At 36.8% G+C, this 21,924-nt stretch overlaps 1 protein-coding gene across 1 annotated transcript in view; it reads right to left on the bottom strand.

Moving 5' to 3' along the window:
• Window positions 1-21,924, bottom strand: part of RALGPS1 (Ral GEF with PH domain and SH3 binding motif 1) — a 121,380-nt gene that overhangs the window by 81,726 nt on the left and 17,730 nt on the right. The window contains exons 3-9 of the mRNA XM_082492608.1: window positions 17,855-17,981; window positions 13,935-14,042; window positions 11,057-11,107; window positions 7,288-7,371; window positions 6,709-6,798; window positions 4,245-4,337; window positions 2,187-2,313 (exon numbers count right to left, since the gene is read on the bottom strand). Coding sequence (XP_082348734.1) covers window positions 2,187-2,313; window positions 4,245-4,337; window positions 6,709-6,798; window positions 7,288-7,371; window positions 11,057-11,107; window positions 13,935-14,042; window positions 17,855-17,911 — 610 coding nt within the window. The 5' untranslated portion in view covers window positions 17,912-17,981. The remainder of the gene's footprint in view (window positions 1-2,186; window positions 2,314-4,244; window positions 4,338-6,708; window positions 6,799-7,287; window positions 7,372-11,056; window positions 11,108-13,934; window positions 14,043-17,854; window positions 17,982-21,924) is intronic.

Genomic DNA, 21,924 nt, shown 5'->3' with positions numbered 1-21,924 from the left:
ATCAATACAAAAGCAACCATCAACTGTAACCACTAGCAAAACTGCTGTCATGCAGAAAGGCTTAATGCAAAGAGGTTGCATGATACGGAAAGTCTGTCCAGATGACAATTTTGAACATGCTTGAAATAAATGGAGGTGAGCCCTGGTGTCATGTAGACACAGCCTTTTTCGACTTACGCAAACAACCTTAAGGAGAAGATCAGCAGAAAATATACAGCATTTTATTTTAACCTTGACAAATCAAACCAAATTCAAAGTTAATTTTTTCAAAGAAGAATGAAGACAGCTTAATAGACTAACTGGCAGGACAGCTGTTTACAAATAGTATATAAATGCATGAAAATGTTACAGTCCTGAATTTATACCAGTCTTCCACTTCACAGATACAAATACAATAAGTGAAACATTCCCAGCAATTGTTCATATCCTCTACATATTAACCTAATAAACTGCATTTTCAGCTTTTAAATCCGGCTGTCCCTGACAACATATTTGTGAACAAAGCTTGGTGCATCTTTTTTCTTCTCTGTTAGAGACTGTTTGTCTCTTGGTAAAGAACAAAAGCAGTTCTGCAAATGACAATTTGGAAAGGATCTTACCTTTACGGATCTACACCCCTTTCTTAAGGGGTGGGCCTTTACCAAAAATCCCAAACAAAAAACTACCTTCAAACCCTTACCATGTGCCATGGATTTCTGCTAAAGAATATGCACTAAATAAACAGAATAAACAATGAAAAAGCCAAAGGGATGGAGATTCTCAAAAGCCTACTGCAAACTACATTAAGCTACTAATTGGTTTGAGCGCTTACACATCCAATGAAAGGGGATTTTTTTGTAGTCCCCTGAACACTTTCAGACTACAAAAAAGTCTGTGGTGCTAAAAAGCCTATGCAAAAAGTAAAGAGTTTTCCTCATATAGCTCTTTTAAATTCTATGAATGTGTCAGGTTGGCTTACGCTGAGTAAGAAGTATCACAACGATGAGAAGCATTCCAGGAATACAACACGGTTCTCCAAGAACTGTTATATATCATTCCTAGAACACTTAAAATTTTCTTCTCATATGTGTGGCTGTAATTGTAGATCATTAACTGGAATCCCTATGTCAGGAATAACAGTTATTCCTAGAACTTTAGGTAAAGGTATATTTCACATTTGATTTTGCGGAGTTCATGTGGCTGAAGCACAAGGCAGATGATGTCAGAGGAGGAAAAAAGCTGCATTAGAAGTGGAGTTTGTGATTATACCAATACTTTAAAACGTTTAAGACACCTCTTTATGGGTATTCTATTGCTTATAACTTTTTCAAACGTTAGTGACTTTACTGAATATCTGTGATGGAAATTACAGACTTAAGATTTTTTTTAAAATATATTTTTTCTGGAAGTCATATTTACGGAACATTGAAAACAATTACTTCACCAGAACCATGCTTTGCATACATGGACTTTGTCTTTTATTGAGCACTAGAAAATAATTACAATAAATTATCTTATTTTTTCTATTATACAGCTTACAAAAGACATGGTTAAGTACTTCTTAGATTAACTTTTTTTTTTTAAAAATACATGACTAGAAAGACATTCCAGTGTCTGAATGACCTTGTTTAACAGGAATCTGGTTTTTGCAGTGTTTCTCGGGAATGCTAGCACAGTTCAGTAATGGGCAGGAACTGCGAATTAAAAGAGCTGTTGAGGAAATAATGACATAGTGTGTCTACACGAATAATGCAAGGCAATACTGAAAGGACGAGTCAGTCACCTGAATTGACTGTTCAGTTTGTATCTCTTCAAAGCACTTACAAGAAACTGACACAAAACAACAACTACAGTATCTGAAAACAGTCCAGCAAAACTGAAAGCTATGACACTGGGGTCTTGTGCTCAATGCTGTACTCAAAAGACACTTCTGAAACCCAATGCTCTTATAAATTCCGAATACACGAAAAGGACAGTAAACAAAGACATACTTGTAGTTAAAGATGTCAGTAATGCACAAAACTTCTACAAGTCAGAGATCCTAGAGAGTGTATAGCTTAAACATCTCCACCAGATCTAATTTTTCTAAGTGAGAAATGAAGTGAATCCTACTGTCTATATAGTGTTCTTCAGGTGCACAACAAGCTACATTAGTGCTTGCCAGTCAAAATGAGCTACAGATAAATAAGGTAATTATTCACACTCACCTAAATATGGAATAGTAGGAACCATTTTTAAGCTTCTGATGTACTCTCGTGTCCTTTTATAATTATCTTCCTTAGACAGTAAATAGTCTAACTTCTCAAAGGTGGTCTTGTCTTTGCGATTCAAAAGCTATATAGAAAAAAATAAAGGAGATAATAAAATTTTAATATTTGTAAACGTGCTACCTGTTAAGAAAGAAAAAAAAAGTAACTTGGCATATGTCTAAGCTATGAACAAATATGATTGTTGTTTCTGAATAGTTTATCAAGAATCTACATCACTACCTCAATGTTTTGAATAACCTCAACAATACTAAATTTTTAGAAGAAAAATATGTTGTTATTATACAGTCACCAACATTCTCATAGTTTATCAGAATTGCTAAAAATCCTTTTGAATTTGAAAGTAGAAATAGCAATGGAAAATGCTCTAAATAAATGCAAATCATGTCATTTCAACAGTGCATTATTAAAAGTATGACAAAACCTTTTTGAAAAAAGCATAAGGAAACTAAATCACTATGAAACTTGTCTGTTTTCTACTAATGGACTTAATACAGAAAAATCAAAAGAATATTTAGCAACGTAAAAGATCCTATAGTGACAGAAGATTGAAAGGTAAACACAAAATACATAACTGTAGCTATAAAAACGCATTCCATATTTCAGCTGGTTTTGGAAACGTCAGCAATATTTTTGAGATTATTTTAAAAGCCAATTAACTCAGAGGGAGTGGAGAATTACAGCACTGTACACTGGCTTTTGCAGTTGTACTTTCTGATGACAGACAGCTGTTCCATAGAATGTTTCTTAATATGCCTCTTCCTCTGTAAAATTCCAACTCTTGCACTACAGAGCTCATAAACCTTGCTGTTCTGTCCCTAGAGAACCGTGAGTCCGCCCGTTGTTACAAGAAATACTGCAATGGATATGCATGAGTTAACGGCTTCATTCAGTCTTGCTCAGAAGAGGAAGGGCTTGACAGCAGTCATCACTAAGACAGCACTGTCAATGGGAGCCCCGAGGTCCTTTGCAACTCTGCAACAGCGCGCACCTCATCACAGTTAAATAACAGTGCAGAATATAAAGTAACATAAAAGGTGCAAGAGTGAAAAGATTTCAGAATAATTTTGCTGTTCTCTTTCTGAACAGTACAGAATTCCTTCAGGCCCTAACTCTGCACTGTATTGTATTTCTGAACTACTGTGCCTACAGAGAGTGATTATTTTCCCTATTTCAGTTCCAACTTGGTCAAGCTGCTCAAAACAGCAGGCACTTACACCTTTATTAGCCTATAGCCTGATTCTGAGCAATCAAACCATAAAAAAAGTTACAGGCATTTTAAAGACATAATAAACTTAGGTGAAAGAGTTAAGTACAGCCATGCTTATGTATCAGTTCTGAACAGTTAATGTGATCCATGCTGGGTGGAATGCTAATTTAATGAGAATTACCAAATATTTTGTATATGTAAAGGTTACATACAGCAGGACTACATTATAATTGTGTATTCCACTTAAAAGAAATAGCAAAATTTACACTAAATTTAAATGACAAATTCTGCCCTCAAGAGAGCAAATTTCTGAAAATGGAATTATCAATGCTTTCAATTTCTAAAATAAATGAAAACTGAAATGCATTGTGCAATAATCACAGAACTAATGCCTCTATACTTGCAATAGTGTTTTTTTTTTTCTTCCTTTCCTTTTAGGCAATGTATTAATGACTTGAATAATGGGATATTGACACACTTCCTATATGAGGGTCTTCTAAGATTACTTAACAACTCAAGTCCTCTTGAGCATATAATCAGTGGCATCTAGAACAGACAGGAAAACAGGAAACTCTTACAGGAAAAAAGATTGTTTAAAAATATGCAGCCATTTAAAATCTACTTTCACAAAACATGTAACAGATCACTACTTCTTCTACGATGGTACCACAAAAACAAGCATATAAATGGATCTTCTTCCAGAGCACGTAATTCCACAATTCAGAGGAGCTCAGAAAACCTCACAATTCAAACAAGACAGAAAAGACAACGGTCAAGGAATAACTTACAGCCCAGGTTTTGGTCAGTCTGAAGATAGGCGCACTTTGCAGTGCTGACACCACGGACATAAGAGAATGAAGGTTATTCAGTTCTAAAAGCTTCTGAAAAAAGGGAATAATAACTTTTAGGACATCGAAAAGGGAAGCAGGATTAATCAAAGCTGCATTAATAAAATACAAAATTTTTTTCATTAAGAAAATAAAAAGTTTTCATCAATGACTGGAGACAACATTACCCAATGCTGTCAATGTGCAAAATTCTTAAGAGTTGCAAATTTTCCAAATAGACCCCTCAAGACAATAGACATCTCAGTTGTGAGAATACAAACTGTATTTAATTAGAATTTGTTATTTTCTGAGGCTGTTCTTTCAGGAACAGAAAATATGAAAACATTATTTGATGCATTAGTCTTGAAAATGAGTATAATTTTGGAAATTAAAAATTTAATCAAGCCACAAAACATTAAAGATGCTGATGACCCTTTCAGATTTAATACAACTTTTTATTTTGTAATCTGTTTTACAGGATACACTTTTCTCAACTCAATGTACTTTAAATTCACTCTGTTGACAATTACTCAAAACACATTTATCTCAAAGAGAGATACTACTTTGGAATAAAGCTGTCTTAGATGATAAAGTTTCCTGCAACATACTTCCAGAAATTTAGAAAAACGAAAACTGCTGTCATGTAGCTTCTTTCTAAATCTTAAAGAGGCTGGATTCATCCTTGAGTGATCGATTAACTCATTGCTCAGGAGAAGTTGAGATCTGGATTTTATTGAGGGAAGAGAAGGAAAGGGGAAAAAAAAAGAAAAAAAAGAGGACAGTGTTCTCCTTTTTGCAAGGGGGGTAAAAACCCAGACTCTTATTTCTAAGAACAATCTAGCACGTCCAAATTGACCATTCTGCTTGAACTTGGATTACATATTTGTCCCAGGAACTTATTCAGATACATTCTCTTCTGCATAAGCACAAAACTGCTAAGTAAATGTTTCGGAAATATTCACAATACCAAAAAGATTTATTTCTTATTACATGGAAAACATTATTCTAATTACCTACACACACACAATTTCACATGTGCAAGATTAGCACTCAGGCCTTTGATCCAAGTGCTGTCTTCTTACTAATATTAGTAAGGGTCACACAGGGTCATATAAAATAGAATGACCACAGGTCAGGAAACAGAAAAATACTTTTTCAAATAAATATATTTTTTAAAAGTGTTAAGAATGACTTGTAAAATGCAGTGCTCAAACTCATTAAAATAACTGAGCTTTAACAGTAGAACTTGTAACACGTAGTTGCTGGTTTAAAGTAGGAATACAAGTCTCACAATAGCTGTTTTAGAAGCAAGAGATTTCTTTTCATAAAAGTTAAGTTTGAATGAGGGGAAACAAAAAAACAGAACAGTTTACAGCTGTCATGGTTTGGGCCGGGCTGGCCACTAAACGAATGACAGATGCTCTCTTTAACCTCTCTCTCCCTTCGCAGAAGAGAAGGGAGAGAAAATAACTGAAACAACTGAAAACTAAAACTACTTCAATGAAATATCAATAATAAGTGGAAAATATGATAATATCAATAAGAAAAATAATGAAATATACACAATATATACAAAGGCGGATCAAGCTCTCAGGATGACAATCATGTCACCAGCAGGCAGTGGCAAAGTCCCAGACTGGACTCAGCAATGGACGGGAACTGGATTCCAGATCTGGATTCAGGAATGCATGGATTGGGATCAAAGGCAGAAGAACAGACAGTCCTCCTTGGACACCGGCCATTGAAGAAAGAGGCTGACCCTTTGATGCCTCAGCTTTTATACTGAGCATGAGGCAGATGGGATGGAATACCCCGTTGGTCAGGTTTGGGTTGCTCGTCCTGTCCGCTCCTCCCTGCAGGTGGGACCCCACTATGCTTTTCCTCTTCTGACCCTCCAACGGGGCACACAAAGTTAGCTGGCCTTTGGTGTTACAGCAATAAGTATAAGCAGGAGTCTCTTTGCATACTATTCCTTGGTATTAACTATAAACATCAGACCTTATCTGCTAGAAGCGGACACTGTCTGAAAAACGTCCTGTTAATTTCAGTCAGAAGAGGCTTAAACAAAAAATAAAATAACTGGAAAGTAAAATTACTGAAAAGAAAATTGATTCTGTTTTACCTCAAACCAGGACAACAACCATGTTCAGTGCTGGCAGCACGTAGCTGGCCATCAACGAGACAAACCACTTTTAAACTTGTTAGGCAAAGATACAAGACGAGTCACGTGGAACTGGGTAGTTTTATTTAACCAAGTAAAAACAATAGAAGTCATACCGTTATCTTATTCACACAGTACAACATAGCAGATATGCTAAAAAAGAACGTTACCCTCAGTAATCCAACAACAGTTCATAGGAGTAGTGCAGAAACAAATAAAAAGGAAATAAGATTTTGAATGACAGTACAAGAAATTTGCACTTACTTTAGCTATTTTCACAAAATGGCTCAATATTTCTGCCCTTATTTTTAAGGTCTGTGCTGTTAATATTTCTCGTACAACCCAAAAACTGACCTATAAAGTAAACACATATAACTGAATTTATTTACAAAAAAAGGACTTTATTAGATGAAATATTTGTAAGTTTTCGTTATGCTCCAGGAAGAAGACAGAGTAAGGAAAGAAGAAAGTTCTGATCCCATGAATTCTCATCTGTATAGCTGCAATTACCCAAAAGCATTACCACTGGATATAATAAGTAGGTAGAGCAGTGAGGCAACACAAAGATAACTAAATGATCAGGTGAAACACAAAAATAAGGAAAATAATTGCTAACATTGCACCATGACACATCAGCAAAAATTATTAGGAACTAATGGTCTAGAGGAAAAACAAAAAAATGTGGACAAAACAACTGAGAACAGAAACTGCCATTTAAAAATCTTAATCTTTGTTTAGAAAAATATTATTAAATTCTAATTCACAGGACTAGTTCTATTTAACGTTGTACTCGAAGACAACTGTCAAACAGTACCTGTTCATCACAGTAATCAAAACATTTACCTGGTTAAACCTCCTAGTAAAGGCAACAATATTTGGAGCGAGGATATGTTTTTCTTTTTTATTCCATCCACAGCTGGCTAGTTCCTAGGAAACACATTTAAAAATCTCCTTAGAAAACAGTAATGTTTAAAAACATTTAAAAAGCGTAAAAACTGATGCATGACACAAGCATCTATCAGGTAAGTGCAAAAACCAATCCAAGGCACCAATTTGATGACAACTAGTCTAACCAAACACTTCTGTGTTTTCCTGATGTACATAAATGATGTGATTCATATGTTCTCCTGATATAGACATCATTATTAATATTCAGATATAGAGAGACTAAGCAATCAGCCACAACTGACATCGCTGAAGTTTCATTCTGCATTGATTATTTTGGTCCAGCGTTCACTCATACGAGAAAATCAGCAGACACAGGAGTAACGACTAGTATATAATTTTATATGGTTCAAAAATGAAGTAAAACATATCAATAAGCAATATTAGAAGTAAAGAGTACAAAATTCAGCTGTGCAATTAGAGCTAGTAACATAGCTATTATTCCCAAATGTCATCCTCATTACAGTTAGTAAAACTTCCATGAATACACTACAGCTTAGCATATTCATTTTTTTTTTTTTTTTTTTTTTTTTTAATTAAAATGTGAGATCTAAAGCATTTGAAGAACACAATTTTGGAATTGGAAAGTTATTTTTTACAGCAGTTACAAACTAATTTTAAAAAACCTGAAATCTCTGTACATGATACTCAGACCGAGAGAATCTATCCTTTGAAAAAGGCTGAACAGTAACAGTCTTACATCTGGTCTTCTGGTCAGAAGGTTGGGGTTAGAACTCTTTGTTTTATTTTGGGTTTTGATTTTTTTTTGGCTGTTTTTTAAGCTATAAGAGTTGAGCCAGACTTGACTGAAACATGGCACGTACTTAAAAATACAGACCAGTACTTTGGTGCTAATAAAACAAAAATTTGCCAGTAGGCTGCATAGTTCAGTCACAGTATATGAACCAATTTTTTGAATGCTCTTTCATTACAGTAACTACTTCAAAGCCAACCCAGTTCAAAATAGTAAGAAAAAAAAAAAAAAAAATAATCACAAATTCTGTAGTATACCCGTAACCACAACTAATCAATTTCAATGCATGATAAAATGCCAGTTCTCTATGGCAAAAAACAACATTTCACCTAAACTGCAAAATAAATAGTAGAAATCCCTGTGGAAAGTATAAAACAAACAGAAGAGGTGAAAAGCAGATTAATGATTTTCTCCTTCAATAAACTGTATTAAATTATGCATCAAAAGAAAATTGAAATTATAGCTACAAATTTGATTTAGCCAGAAAGAAAGTGTCCATTTTCCAATAGTTATTTCGGGCGGTTCCCAATATATTTAGAAAGCCTGGCCCTTTCTAACTACAGATTCAAGTCACCACGTATCTATACCGTCTTTATATTCAGATCTGACAAGTGGTAGATACATACATACTGGAAACGAGTTCTCCATAACACCAGTTCTAAATCACTCTTCTGTTTTTAGAACCACAAATTTCAGTTTCAATCAAAATGCCATTCAACTTTCCAAATGTACACTATTAACTTCTGACGCCTTCACATGAAAAGGCAGAGAGTCATCAAAGGAGAACTCTGCCTCTGAAAAGTACTTTGTACATTCTGATAAACAGAACACGCTCTTGAGGTGCAGAGGTCTCTGTGTTCCAGTGTGAGCACCAGGAAAAGCATTTCCAGTTCCAAACATATTTTGTATTCCCGTCTTCCAGCATTTAAGCCTTCTGTGGATAAAAATGCCAATTCACATCCGTCAAGACACCAATTCTCCACATGACGGGTGCACGTCTCGTCTTAAGGGTCCGGAAATTACATGTTTATGTGGAAAAATCTCAGCCATTCTACTAGGGACAGCAAAATTTACATTTGTCTCGCAAGTGGAAGAGGTCAGTAACCTAAGGATATTAAGCAGTTGCCAGAGGGCTAGCAAGCAACAATGGAAAATCCCGTGCGTGGTAAAATCATTTGACTAGCTTTAAAATTTGGACTGAATAGGTAGGTTGATAAGAGTAAGTAACAAGTCCCTGCTGATTTTTTTTTTTTATACTGGTAAAATATACTGTGTTCTAGCATTACAATTCATCTTTTGTTATGGAAGGATGCAGGCAATTTCCTCAATGCACAGTCACAAGAAACTTTCCAATCAAGTGTGCAAGAAAACCCTGAAATTTGTGGAGATTGCAATTTCCATGACTTTGGGAAAAAAAAAACCCCAAACCCAAACAACTAAATAAAGTTACACAGAAATCTAGAATGTAAGCATAGTTACAGAGAATTGTTAATCAGAATTATTAATGAGATGTCTGCTTACTGAACTCTTGCAAAGTAACGTGCAGACGGGTTTTTTAGTAACAGCTCAATTGAAAAGCAGAAAAAAGCCTCAGCAAGTGCTAGGTTTAAAGGATGTTTGTGTGTTTGAGATACGATTTTACAGCTCTGGCTGCCAAGTCTTAAGTCTTTCCATCCATGCATAAGGTCATGTTAAAGACTAAAACCTGAAGAAAAAAAAAACTCTGTTTTTGCTCTTCCCCCAAACACAAAATTCATTATTTCATTGTTCATTTGACATTTTTTCCCCACAGTAAAGACTCCCCGATTGCCTGGAGAAGACATGTAATTTCAGAAGCATGAAAAGTGTTTTCAGCTACAAAACTGTCTTGGTGTTCTTGAAACAAAATTAATTTATCTGACAGGAAGTCCAAACACTAAATAGATGAATTCTTATTTTCCTTCCTATGCTTCCTCAAAATACAAAGCTGCTATTCTCTCTGAACCACTGTAATATACAACGAATTGTTTTGTTAGTGACCAAGTTAGGTGAATTGAGCTTCTACTAAGAACCTTCTAAACTGGACTGACTGTTCTGATGTTGTTAAAAATTCAGTTCCGCTAATATTACAGGGCTTTTTTTCCCCTTTATGTGTTAATCATATTCCACCTAGGCACAAGAAGATGAAAAACCATAATGGATCTACGGACATGGCCTTAAAGAACTTGAAGCTGGAAACACACAATTCTTGTATCTTTTGCAGAAAATAAATTTATTTCATCAAAACAGAGATAACGCATCACTTTTATGCAAATTTAACATATTCTGATAACTACCTTCATGCTCTATTTTCGAAGTTCTTATTTCTGATTTTCAAATATCTATGTTAACTTCAATTGCTTTTTCTCAACAGGCCTCAAGTTTTTTCTGTGTCTTTCTTAAAAGTTTAAAACATTAAAGCACACTACTATCTTAACTTTTAAGGGATTGGGCTTATTTATTCCCTCAGAACTGAACCTTAAACATGACAGTACAAATTAAAAAGTTTACCAAGCAGCTCACGCAGCCTAAAATACAGGTTATAACTAAAGACATAAGTCAAACTCTGAAATCAGATGTGAACTGAAAAACAGGAGCAGAAGGGAGAGTAGAGAAGTTTGACATGTGATAAATTTTCCTGAAGAAACACTCGACACAATGCAGGACAGGGAGACTCCCAGAAAAGCATAGTCATCTCTTTTGGCAACCAATGACAAATCAAAGTAAATCAGGCTGGGTTACAGATTCACAGCGCTAGTAAGGAATGAGCCTAGAAGAATATTAACGCAGTACAAGAAGTTGAGCATTTTTGAATGAAAAAACATTATTTAAACGGTTACATTTCCTCAGACACTGAATTTCAAAGATGTAAATGGATAGTTTAAGAAAACCTACCTCAGGCTGTATAGCTTTAAATACTGGCATATCCATCAACGTAATCTGGCTCTGCAATATAGATAAAAAATTAAATAATATAATACGAAGAGCTAACAATCATATATTTACATCTGTCCTTTAGTAACTACAAACCACACAATCACCGTTTCTCCACAGACCAGCCCTGGCCAGTCCCGAACGGGGGCGGCGCTGCCCAGGCTGGCACTCCACTATCAGGACCTCCACCACCCTCAGGGGTGGCATGGCGTTACATTCTCTGACATTTCTGGCTGTAACCAAGGGACAGTTTTCAGTACCTGCAGCAGTCTAAGAGGAAAAACCCGTGTTTCAGGGTCTTACTGTTTGACCCTTTATCGACAGAACAGAAACGGCAGGAAGAATTACTTGCCTTTCACACAGAGACCAATGTACATTTTACATTCACTGGGTTTAAAGGCAAGAAAGCATTTGGTGTGTTAATTAGTTGTGATTGGAATATGCTCTAAAGGGGTCATACACAGATTTTCAGTCACTGATAAGTATGTTCTGATAAGACATTGTAATGCTGTTTCAAAGCCAAAGATTTTGAAAAAAGCGTTTATAGAACATTTGTAGCATACGAGTGATAAGATATTTGAATTGCTTCAGTGATTGAATGACACTATACATTTGGAAGTTAAGTAAATTATGTTTAACCAATAGGTACTTCGATTATACTGTGAGCGTATATTATGTACTACAAAGCTTTGAATTTTGTAATTTGCATGATCTAATGTGTAACAAAGAACACTTCTTTGGGTCTTTCCCCAGCAAAGTTTCTCCGTTGGCGATTTTGTTATGCTGAACCCAAAACAGCAAAAACTTGCTAATCCCTTCTTGAAGTGCTCATTTGATTCCACCAATTAAGAATGATAACTATCTAAATATAATTTTAATAAGGTTTCTACTATTAGTATGATTGCTCAGACATGAGCCTAGGAAAGTTAATGAGGCCCATAAAATTTGATAGATGTGAAAAAAATTTCCTTCCATGAACTTTCCATCTAACTATTTCTTGCTTTTATATTATGTCAAGTCAAAGACTGTGTCACAAAGCCCTAGCTGAACATTCTTAGCAGCACTCAATTTTGCAATCTATACTTCTGAGTAATGTTTGGGTATTTACAAATTCAGATGTAATTAAGATCTCCCTCTGCTCCTAGGAAAACTGCAGTCACAAATGACTGTTTGCAACTTGACTGTCTCCTAATAAGATGTAAAGCGGAAGCTTCAAAAAGCTTACTATAAGCCATATTATGTGACATTAATAAAAAAAGTTTTCAGTGAGAATTATTAATCGTTTCAACAAGATATGGGTTCAATAAAAATCACTAACAAGGTTAAAACAAATTTAAGTAGTATTGAGAAGCTGCTGATCTTTTGGTTATATAGATGATTACCACCAGGGAATTTCTCCTCTACTGCTTCTAAATTTTAAAAAAGGAATACAACACACAACATACAACACACAAAATTTGGAAGTGAACTTAACTTGGCTCCATTCCCTTTCTCTAAATATTTATATTCAATACAGCAATCCCATCTACTACAGATTTCTGCCCTGATGTCCACTAACCCAGTTGTACTAACTACAGTAAACCCAGACTATTTCAGAGTTAAAAGGTATGTTACAATGACATAAGGGGTGTGTGTGGACACATATGTGCATATTTTTAAAGTGTACCGTTAAATCCAGACCCCCATCAACAAGCTTCCATCACAAACCAACAGCAGTAGGAATTATGAACATAATATAAAACTGATGAGTTGTAACTGGCAAGTTACAAGCAACTTTACCTTGACTTGATCATTTTATAAATACAGTTCTGAGATCGCCACAAATTCACTTTTGCTGGTGTAGACTGCACACTATGTTCTGGGCTGTCTATGGGCTTAATATTCAGGCACCTCTGATGAAATCAGACATCTCTATTTTTGTGTGATTTTATAGACCTGTCTAAACTGTGGCTCTGTTCATTTCTGAAGGTAATCCTTGGCCACGGATCATCTGAACTTGGACCAACAGGAGCAAAAGCATCACACCATTTTTTTAACCGAGTTGATGCAGATTCGCCAACCAGGTATTTTATATTTTTACCTAACAGCAGCTCTCATCTGTGTACTCTGTATTCGTGCTAAAAAATAAACATCAGGATTTGTTCCAAAGTGACAAACTTACAGGAATAACGTAGGCATAGACTCTTCATAGACTCTTTTGTGAACAGGTATTAAATGACCTTATGCCCCATGAGGGAAACATCATTTTGATGCCGAGAATATTAATGAAAACATTGAACTTGGTTTTCATCCTGACTCCTTCCTGAGCCCCAGCAAGTTAACATTAAGTTAAAAACAAGGGGCTGAGCATAACAACTGTATTGGACTTTTGCCAAAACTGCAGTTCTGCTTTCAGTTTAGTACTGAAAACTTGTTATCAAGGAATGTAAATTGTTTCCTCTCTACAAGCTTCTTTCCTGCTTCTAAAAAAAATTAGTTTTCCGAGAAACTGATGTTTCGGCAGAAAAGATGAGTATTTGTGGTTTCAATTAAAAAAAATGAATCAGACTGTGGATAACTAACATCTTGAAACCTATGCTAGGGTCTTCTAAAACACTAGAAAAAATTCAAATGGTTTTACACAGAAAAACAAATATGCTGTGTCAGGTCAGTACTGAATGATTAAATCCCAAGACATGTTTATTTTGTTAAAGTTTATGTAATCAAAAATTTCTTTCTGAGAACATTGGTAGTTCATTTAAAATATTTTACCTTAAGAAAGAAATTTCTGTATTTTTTAATATCCTGCAAACCCTGAATATTATACAAGCTTAAAGGCAAAAATAACATTTCTACTTACAGCAAACTCCTCAGGAGTTACTTTCAACACATCAAATACAACTGCATCGTAGCTTTTATTGGCATAATCTGAACTTCGCCCTTCCAGAGAATCTGAGCTGCTACTACCCTACAAAGAAAAAATTAGTAGGCTTATCTGCAGAATGATGAATTTCATGTAAATTTCAGAAAACAAACGTGTAAAAATATTAAGAAATGACAAGAAAATGTATGAACTTCAAAAAGCTTCAGACACTGAATTCTAAAATTTAGGTCAGCACAGTTCACAATTGTTTCCAACTAACTTTCTTCTGCACAAACTAGAGTGACGTACAATTTTAGCTCTATAGTATTTCCAGCTTTGGAAAGCCATTTTTAAAATTACAGACTAGATAAAAGAGCTGTCACACAAAAGGAAATGTGTTGGGATTTTGAAGATTCATACTCAATGGAAATTTTTACATTAAATAGGCAAGGTAAAGAGTGGGTAGATCCAAATCATGCTGCTCAACCCATAACATTATAAAAAATGAAAAACTGACACATACTGAAATTTAACCCAATGTTAGCTCCAGCATACTGTAGAACAGTACTGTGTCTTGTCTTAAAAATTGGTGCCTTGCCTTCCTTTTGAAGTTTCTGTCCTTGGGCTCAGGTGCATGCACTTGTGGCTCATTTTCCTTTCTTCAGGAATAATGCGATGTAATAATAATAATAATAGCATTACTTTTCTATTTCTTATCTTAAAACTACATATTAAATAAAAATATATGCATGTTAAAACTTAAGCCCTTACCTTACTGAAGTTACTTGTTTGCTAGAACACTGTTGTCAAAACAAGATGTTTTGGCATCTTAACACTGTGACTTGTAATTCTCACTTAAAACTGACTTGATTGCAAAGAACTAGAAGGTGGTAAATCAGATGCTGGTGGGTTTTTTTCCTTACAAAGTATATGGGAAAATACTGATAGGAAGCCTGACATTTCTACTGGGCAAACCCAAGAAGAGAACAAAGGGGAACTAGTAGAAACACAGACGGGTATGCTGTATCGGGAAATCGCCAAGTTAGTATTTAGAAAGAGAAGTGCTGCCTCGGTGTCTACAGACATGTGGGTAAAGGAACATGATTAACACAACCTTGTTGGACTTCCAAAAGATTTTTGACGTAGTCCCTCACTCTAAAGACCTTAAGGAAACTATGCAGCCCTAGCACAGAGACTATCCTTGCAACAATAAATAATTAGAAGACAGTAGTTACAAGCACTGAGAATATGTGAATCAGCAGAGAATTACACATGGATAAGTGATGATTATCATATATTCAACAACCCTATTCAACAGTGAACAATGAGGTGACAATTTGTTGATGACTATGGATCTTCATTTTATTTATTCAATGTGGTAAAACAAAAACCAAAACCTGACAACGAAAAACTGAAAAGGGACTTCACAAGATTTGGTAATTCTGGAAAAGGTGAGGAGAAAATACATAAGACTATCAATATGCTCCTTTATGAATCCATGGTACACCCAAACTTGGAATACATATGCAGTATTATTCTCTGTCTTACACAGGCTATCAAAGGGCTGGAAAAGTTTCAGAACAAGGCAACAAGGATGATCCCAGGTATGGAATGGCTTCTTTACAAAGACAGACTGGCCATGCTAGAAATCTTCAACCTGGAAAAGGGGCAGTGGGTTGTGGGGAGGAAGTACAGTAACCAACAAAGTAAGGGAGAGGAAAGATAGGAATGGTCTCTCTTTGCTTCATCTACCACCAGGTCATCAGTTAAAATTAGAGATGGATTTTAGATGAATAAGAGGATACAGGTCCTCACACAGCATACAGTTAAGCTGGACAGGCTGGAGAGTTGGGCAGGGAGGAACAATGAAATTCAACAAGGGTAAATGTAGGGTACTGCATCTGGGGAGGAATAACCCCACGCATCAGTACAGGTTGGGGGCTGACCTCCTGGAGAGCAGCTCTGTGGAAAGGGTCCTGGGAGTCCTGGTGGACAACAGGATGACCATGAACCAGCAATGTGCCCTGGCGGCCAAGAGGGCCAATGGCATCCTGGGGTGCATCAAAAAGAGTGTGGCCAGCAGGTCAAGGGAGGTCATCCTCCCCCTCTACTCTGCCCTGGTGAGGCCCCATCTGGAGTACTGCATCCAGTTCTGGGCTCCCCAGTTCAAGACAGACAGGGATCTGCTGGAGAGGGTCCAGCAAAGGGCTACGAAGATGATTAGGGGATTAGAACATCTTTCATATGAGGAAAGGCTGAGGAACTTGGGTCTCTTTAGTCTAGAGAAAAGAAAAACGAGGGGGGATCTTATTAATGCTTTCAAATACTTAAAGGGAGGATGCCAGAGGGATGGGAGGAGTCTTTTTTCAGTGGTGCCCATTGATAGGACGAGGGGTAATGGGCACAAGCTTGAACATAGGAAGTTCCATCTTAACATGAGGAGGAACTTCTTCACTTTGAGGGTAGTGGAGCGCTGGAACAGGCTGCCCAGAGAGGTTGTGGAGTCTCCCACTCTGGAGACGTTCAAAACCCACCTGGACGCTGTCCTGTGCAACCTGTTGTAGATGACCCTGCTCTGGCAGGCAGGTTGGACTAGATGATCTCCAGAGGTCCCATCCAACCCTGACTATTCTGTGAAAAACAGCTAAACCAGGTAAATTTATGGAAGACAAATATACTGAGCGATAGGAAACAGGACTTTCCCATCAGGAAGTCCCTGGGTTGCAAACAGCTGTGGCCAGGATGTTTCTTGTGCTTGCACTGCTCTTGTGCCATTCTTCAGGCATTTGCTGTTGGCCACTATCAGAGGCACAATAATGCATTAGAAGAATCTTTGGTTTGACGACCCTGGAGACTTCTTATGCTCTGATCTACGACAGATATTTCTGTTCTGAGAAAATGGTGTGTGAAAGTCTTTTTTAAATTATTTTGAAGAGGAATTTCAAAATTGTGTGTTTACGTGCCCAATTCAAAATGTCCCCCATCTTAAGAGAATAAAAAACTACTTTTGTTAGTCTTAGGGCATTTATACTACGTCTGAGAAAATGATCTTCTGCAGGTCACAGCTGTATTACGTATTTTTGTTTTATTATACGATTTTTAAAGATGAGCTCACAGCTGATTTGTTTCAGCTGCTTTGATAGGATCAAGTTGGGCATGCAAAAGGCACCACTACAATGGAAAAACTTGATTCACACAGCTCTTCAGCTTCCTTAAGAGATGAAGAAGTAGAATTTTTCAACCAGGGAAGAATTTCATCAAAATGTTACCCTTTTAAAAAAGCAAAAAGTATCTCCAAACATACATTTACAATGTGTGCTTTACTGGGCAAGCTTTGCTATAGCTGATTTATAATATTTCACTATACTATTATATGAAAGTAAAAAAAACAGAAAAAATGAGTAGAGTGACTAATTCCCTCAGCTGACTGCCCTGGACCTCCAAACACAGGCAGCAGCTCAACACAGAACTAGGTAGTTTTTGGAAACATCACAACAGAGCTGCCTGGTCTCCAAAGGCTACAAGGGGTTAAAATGAACAAAATCTTACAGAGCACTTGCTTACTTGTAGACTAGTAAATTGAAAAAAAATTCAACTGGAGTATTTTTGACTGCCTCCATTTAGATGGTACGTTACATTGCTCTTAACTCAAACAGCTTCTGTAAGTTACAGAGTTGCAGATCAAAAATGCTATTTAAACTAATCTAAATGAGTAACCATCATCAGCAACAATAAAAAAATAGGTTGTGAACACCCAGAACCACGGAGTGTTCTAAAACTATTCTGTTGTTAAATACTGCGCTGTTGATAAGAAAAAGGACAGACATAAATGGTAGTGGAAAGGGCTCCTGTGAAAGTTGAAACAAGTCAAAATTTCCATTTTGATACAGGAGCTAACAAGAGCCAAGGTACTGTACCTCTGGAGTGGTGGAGGTGACGATCACATTGGCCATGAGGTCATTCCTTTTGTACATGCTCTCCCCAAGACACAGGAAGTTTCAGCTCATCCAGCACCAGTATGACAACATGATGAAAACAGAATTCCTGCAAAGCAAACGTTTTTGTGCAAATAAATAATAAAATTTAAAACCCCCAACAATAAAAGAGATTTCACTGCTCTTTCTCAGAGAAAAGAATTTCAGAAACAAGATGTTCTTAGGAGCTAGATTCTCTTTTCTCCTTCAGGTACCAACTGTGAAGGAGTGTAACTGAATATTGCTAAACCCATGACAAGTCCTTATCCCCACTTCCAATCAACTCAAGAAATGCAGGGAGGGGAAGTGTATTATTTCTCATTTATGTTGAATTAGGTTTTATATGAAGTTCATGCTAGGTGGTATTCATCCATAAACTGTCGGTTACCATAACATATTTTAAAATAAGAAATCCAAGCTATTCACTGACTAAAAAAAAAGATGCTTCCTCACTCTGCCCTGCTCATCACTTGAATTCATCTCATAACTGGTGATTTAAGCCCCACTGTACCTTTCCAATGCACAAATCCTATTTGCATCTGCTTAGGCCTCAGCTAATATCAGTAGACAGGTGCGCCTCAAAGCGTCGTGTCAGGCCCCAAAGAACAGAAGTTTTCCAGAGAAGAGAAGCAGCCAACATCATCCTTCTTAGTTGGAAGGATGAATCTCAAGGACCTCGGCTAATCCAGCAACAGCGCTGTCCGAAGTGAGACTTTTTCCAAACTACATTAAGCAGATGTATGCAGTCCCAAATTGGCTTTGGATTCCACATACGTAATACACCTTAAGCTTCCTCCAGAAACCAAAAGACTGGACTGCAAAAAAAATGAGTACGTGGTACCACAAAGAAGCTGCTTCTGCCCACTTGGGTCAAATAATCCATTCCAGAATACAAACTGCTTAATGAAAACTGAGAAAAACTAAACAAAACAAAAACACCCACCGCCCCTCATATTGCAGTCCTGAATTAACAAAGCTATTGATCACAACTCGTACCTATAAGAACCATCAATCTTGAAATAAAGCACAAATAATTACGAGACAGCATATTCCTGAGTATTAAACAAAGATAATTATTAAGTATTTATAAATATTTATCTCCCTGGTATCAGGAAATCAGATTTTGTCTTCTTGGACATATGATAATTATTACACACTAAAGGACAGGTACCATATAGACACAGGTGGATATATAACTCCACAAGTCTAATTAAGTTGCTTCTCATTCAGAAAAAATAACATTTGTATATAAATAGGCACAACTAAAATGAGAACAACTGACATGATTTAGACTTAATTCAGATAGCAAGGGTGCTCATAAAAGAATCGCACACATTTTTAAGTAAAATCACTTACCCAATGACGATAGATACTTCCAGGCACAAAAACATTCCTTTTGGTCAAAATTTTATGTAAGGGGAAATGAAGGGAATCCTAAACAACTTTATTTTCAAATCTACACAGCAAAGAAAAATCTGACCATACAACTGGCTAATTCAGAAAATCGCCCCGAAGGCTTTTTCAGGTCACTTAAAAAACTGTCACCAATGGACATGGCTGATCCCTCCCTCACATCGGACCTCTGACTATTGCTGCAAAACTTAATAATTAATTCATTGTTCCTATAGAAGACACTGTTTGGAGACAAGCTTTCTCTGTATTTATCTGAAATGAAGTAAAAGACAGAACCAAAATTCAAACTCTACTCTCAGCAAAAACATGTTTCACATAGATACCGTATTGAGCCCATTTTGGGCATCCATTCTAACTAGCAGCTTAACAGGTTAAAGCTGCCCTTTCATTAATGGTACAACAACAATTAGCTCCATGACACAGCACCTGCCAAAGTCCTTCAGTTAAACGTTGAACACGTTATGCTCTTATCTTAACCACTGAAAATTTTGTCATCTAATACATCATAATGATGTATTTGAAGTTTATGTTCATTAAATCATGAATCAGAGTCCACATAATCTCAAATCTAAGACTGCTCTTATGTCGTAAACGATCTTCTGGGAATACATTAACAGACCCTTAGGGCTACAACGAAATGGCTGATGAAGTGACAAGGGGACAGTGGCGGGCGTTTGCAAGCCTTACTGAAGTCATGATGTTCAACGTGACCCATTGCTGGCCTTCCTCACAGAGAAGGCCATAGTGCAGGGTCTGCCCCTCACTTTGTCAGGATGGCGACGCTTTGTGCGATTCAGATCTGAGAGTCAAAAGGCAACCTTAAGGGAAAGCTTGCCGAGATGGGCACAGAAAAGCTGACATGGTTGAGACCCGCAGGACTGCACAGAAGAGACTGCTGAATCCAAACACCTGTCTCATCAAAAGAAAGAACTTTACACACACACACACAGTTTAAGCGTACTGCTACTAGACGGCGAGTAAAATTTTTCAGAGACAGCTATGAGCATGTGCACAGACTGACCAAGGACTGATTACAGAACTACCAAGTCAGCTCAAGCTCCGATTCACTTTAAACAAGCAAACCAACAGCGCGGTTGTTCCACAGCTCCCCATGGTAATGGCCACCAGAGCCCCGCGCGTGCTCCCCACACAGCCGGCGGCAGCTCCAACATGCCACTGGGGACACTGCCGCCCCCGGGTACCCCTGGTCATGTGAACAGGAATGCACTGGAAAAGCAAGCAGCTGAGGACAAAAATAACTTCTTATTTTACTGCCTTGAGAAAGACAAGGCCTTCACCCCACCTGTCATCCCTATGAGTCCTTACACCGCCTCATGGGCATGCACAGAACAAACCAGTAAATGTTTCAAACAACGCCAGAATCTCCTCAGTTAAACTAGTCAAGAAGCAATTTCCTTTATCTTGTGTCCTGATAAAATTAACTGATATTTTAAGCACTAATAGACGGCAAAGTATTTCTAGGTCTGGAGTTGCTCCTGTTAATAGTCCTTAGAGATACTGAAGTGGAAAGCAATTTTCATGATGTAATTTCTTTAAAACGTGGCATTTACATCAAGGCCACAAAAATATTCTCGTCTCCTCCTTCGCCGCCTTTCTGACTAGGCCTTCCAGTGTGCGGGGGCTCAAAAACGCTCTGAAAGGGGAAAGAAAAATCCCATATGTGATCTTGTACCCCGTCCAAGCTCAGTTTTACTCCAAGTTTTAACATTCACTAAACCAAAAGGAGACAAAAGTGCTTTATTATCTGAGACCAAAAGCACTAACATATTTTTGCCTTTCAACATCTAGTACATAGAAAAAGCTTGCAAGGTTAGATACTTTCATTCTAAAAAGGACCAAAATAGATTTTTCACCCCAAAGGTTTCAAATACAACATAAGCGTTAAAAATGCACTGTTTTTTCCTACGTGCGTAGCTCTCTCAAAGATTCACATCTCCTATGAAAAAATAGTTCCCTACGCCCCCACTTTTTTTGCTGCCTTGAGGAAAGTCATAGGGAGCAATTATCCTTTCAAGTCAAATCCAAGAAACACTTTTTAGTCTTATGAAATGACCTGGAGATTTGAAGTATTTCCACACCTGCTAACACAAGAGGTACTGTAACAAAAGGTTGTCCGACTACATACAGAAAGATATTAAAAATAATTAATAGAAAAGCTGCTCCCCCATACTTGCAATATTTCACTCCAACAAGATTAAAAAGAAGTTGTTGAAATTCTGAAAATTATCAAAGGTCCAATATGTTGGCAATAAAAGGTAAGAGTCATCAAAATGACATATAATTCTTTTCACAGCTTTTGTTTCTTAAAAATTCTGTCAACTTGCTCAGGTTAATCATTAAAATGATGCATTATACAAACATTGCTAAAAAAAAAGAAAACAAAGAAAACACCTTATCTTTATCTTATACAGAAGGTTCACAGGTACATTACAGCAGATCTCATTCATAGATTGCCAAAAGTGAAGTGGATAAATCAGGATACAAACATACATACCACCAGAGGTTGTCTGTTCTTCTTTGCCAACTTAACAAACCCATTTAGATATGTAGTTCTCTCTGAAGCAAAAGTGAAGACAGTG

This window comes from Vanellus vanellus, assembly GCF_965231255.1.
Source record: "Vanellus vanellus genome assembly, chromosome: 18".
NCBI lineage: Eukaryota > Metazoa > Chordata > Aves > Charadriiformes > Charadriidae > Vanellus > Vanellus vanellus.
This window is presented reverse-complemented; position numbering and strand designations above follow the sequence as displayed.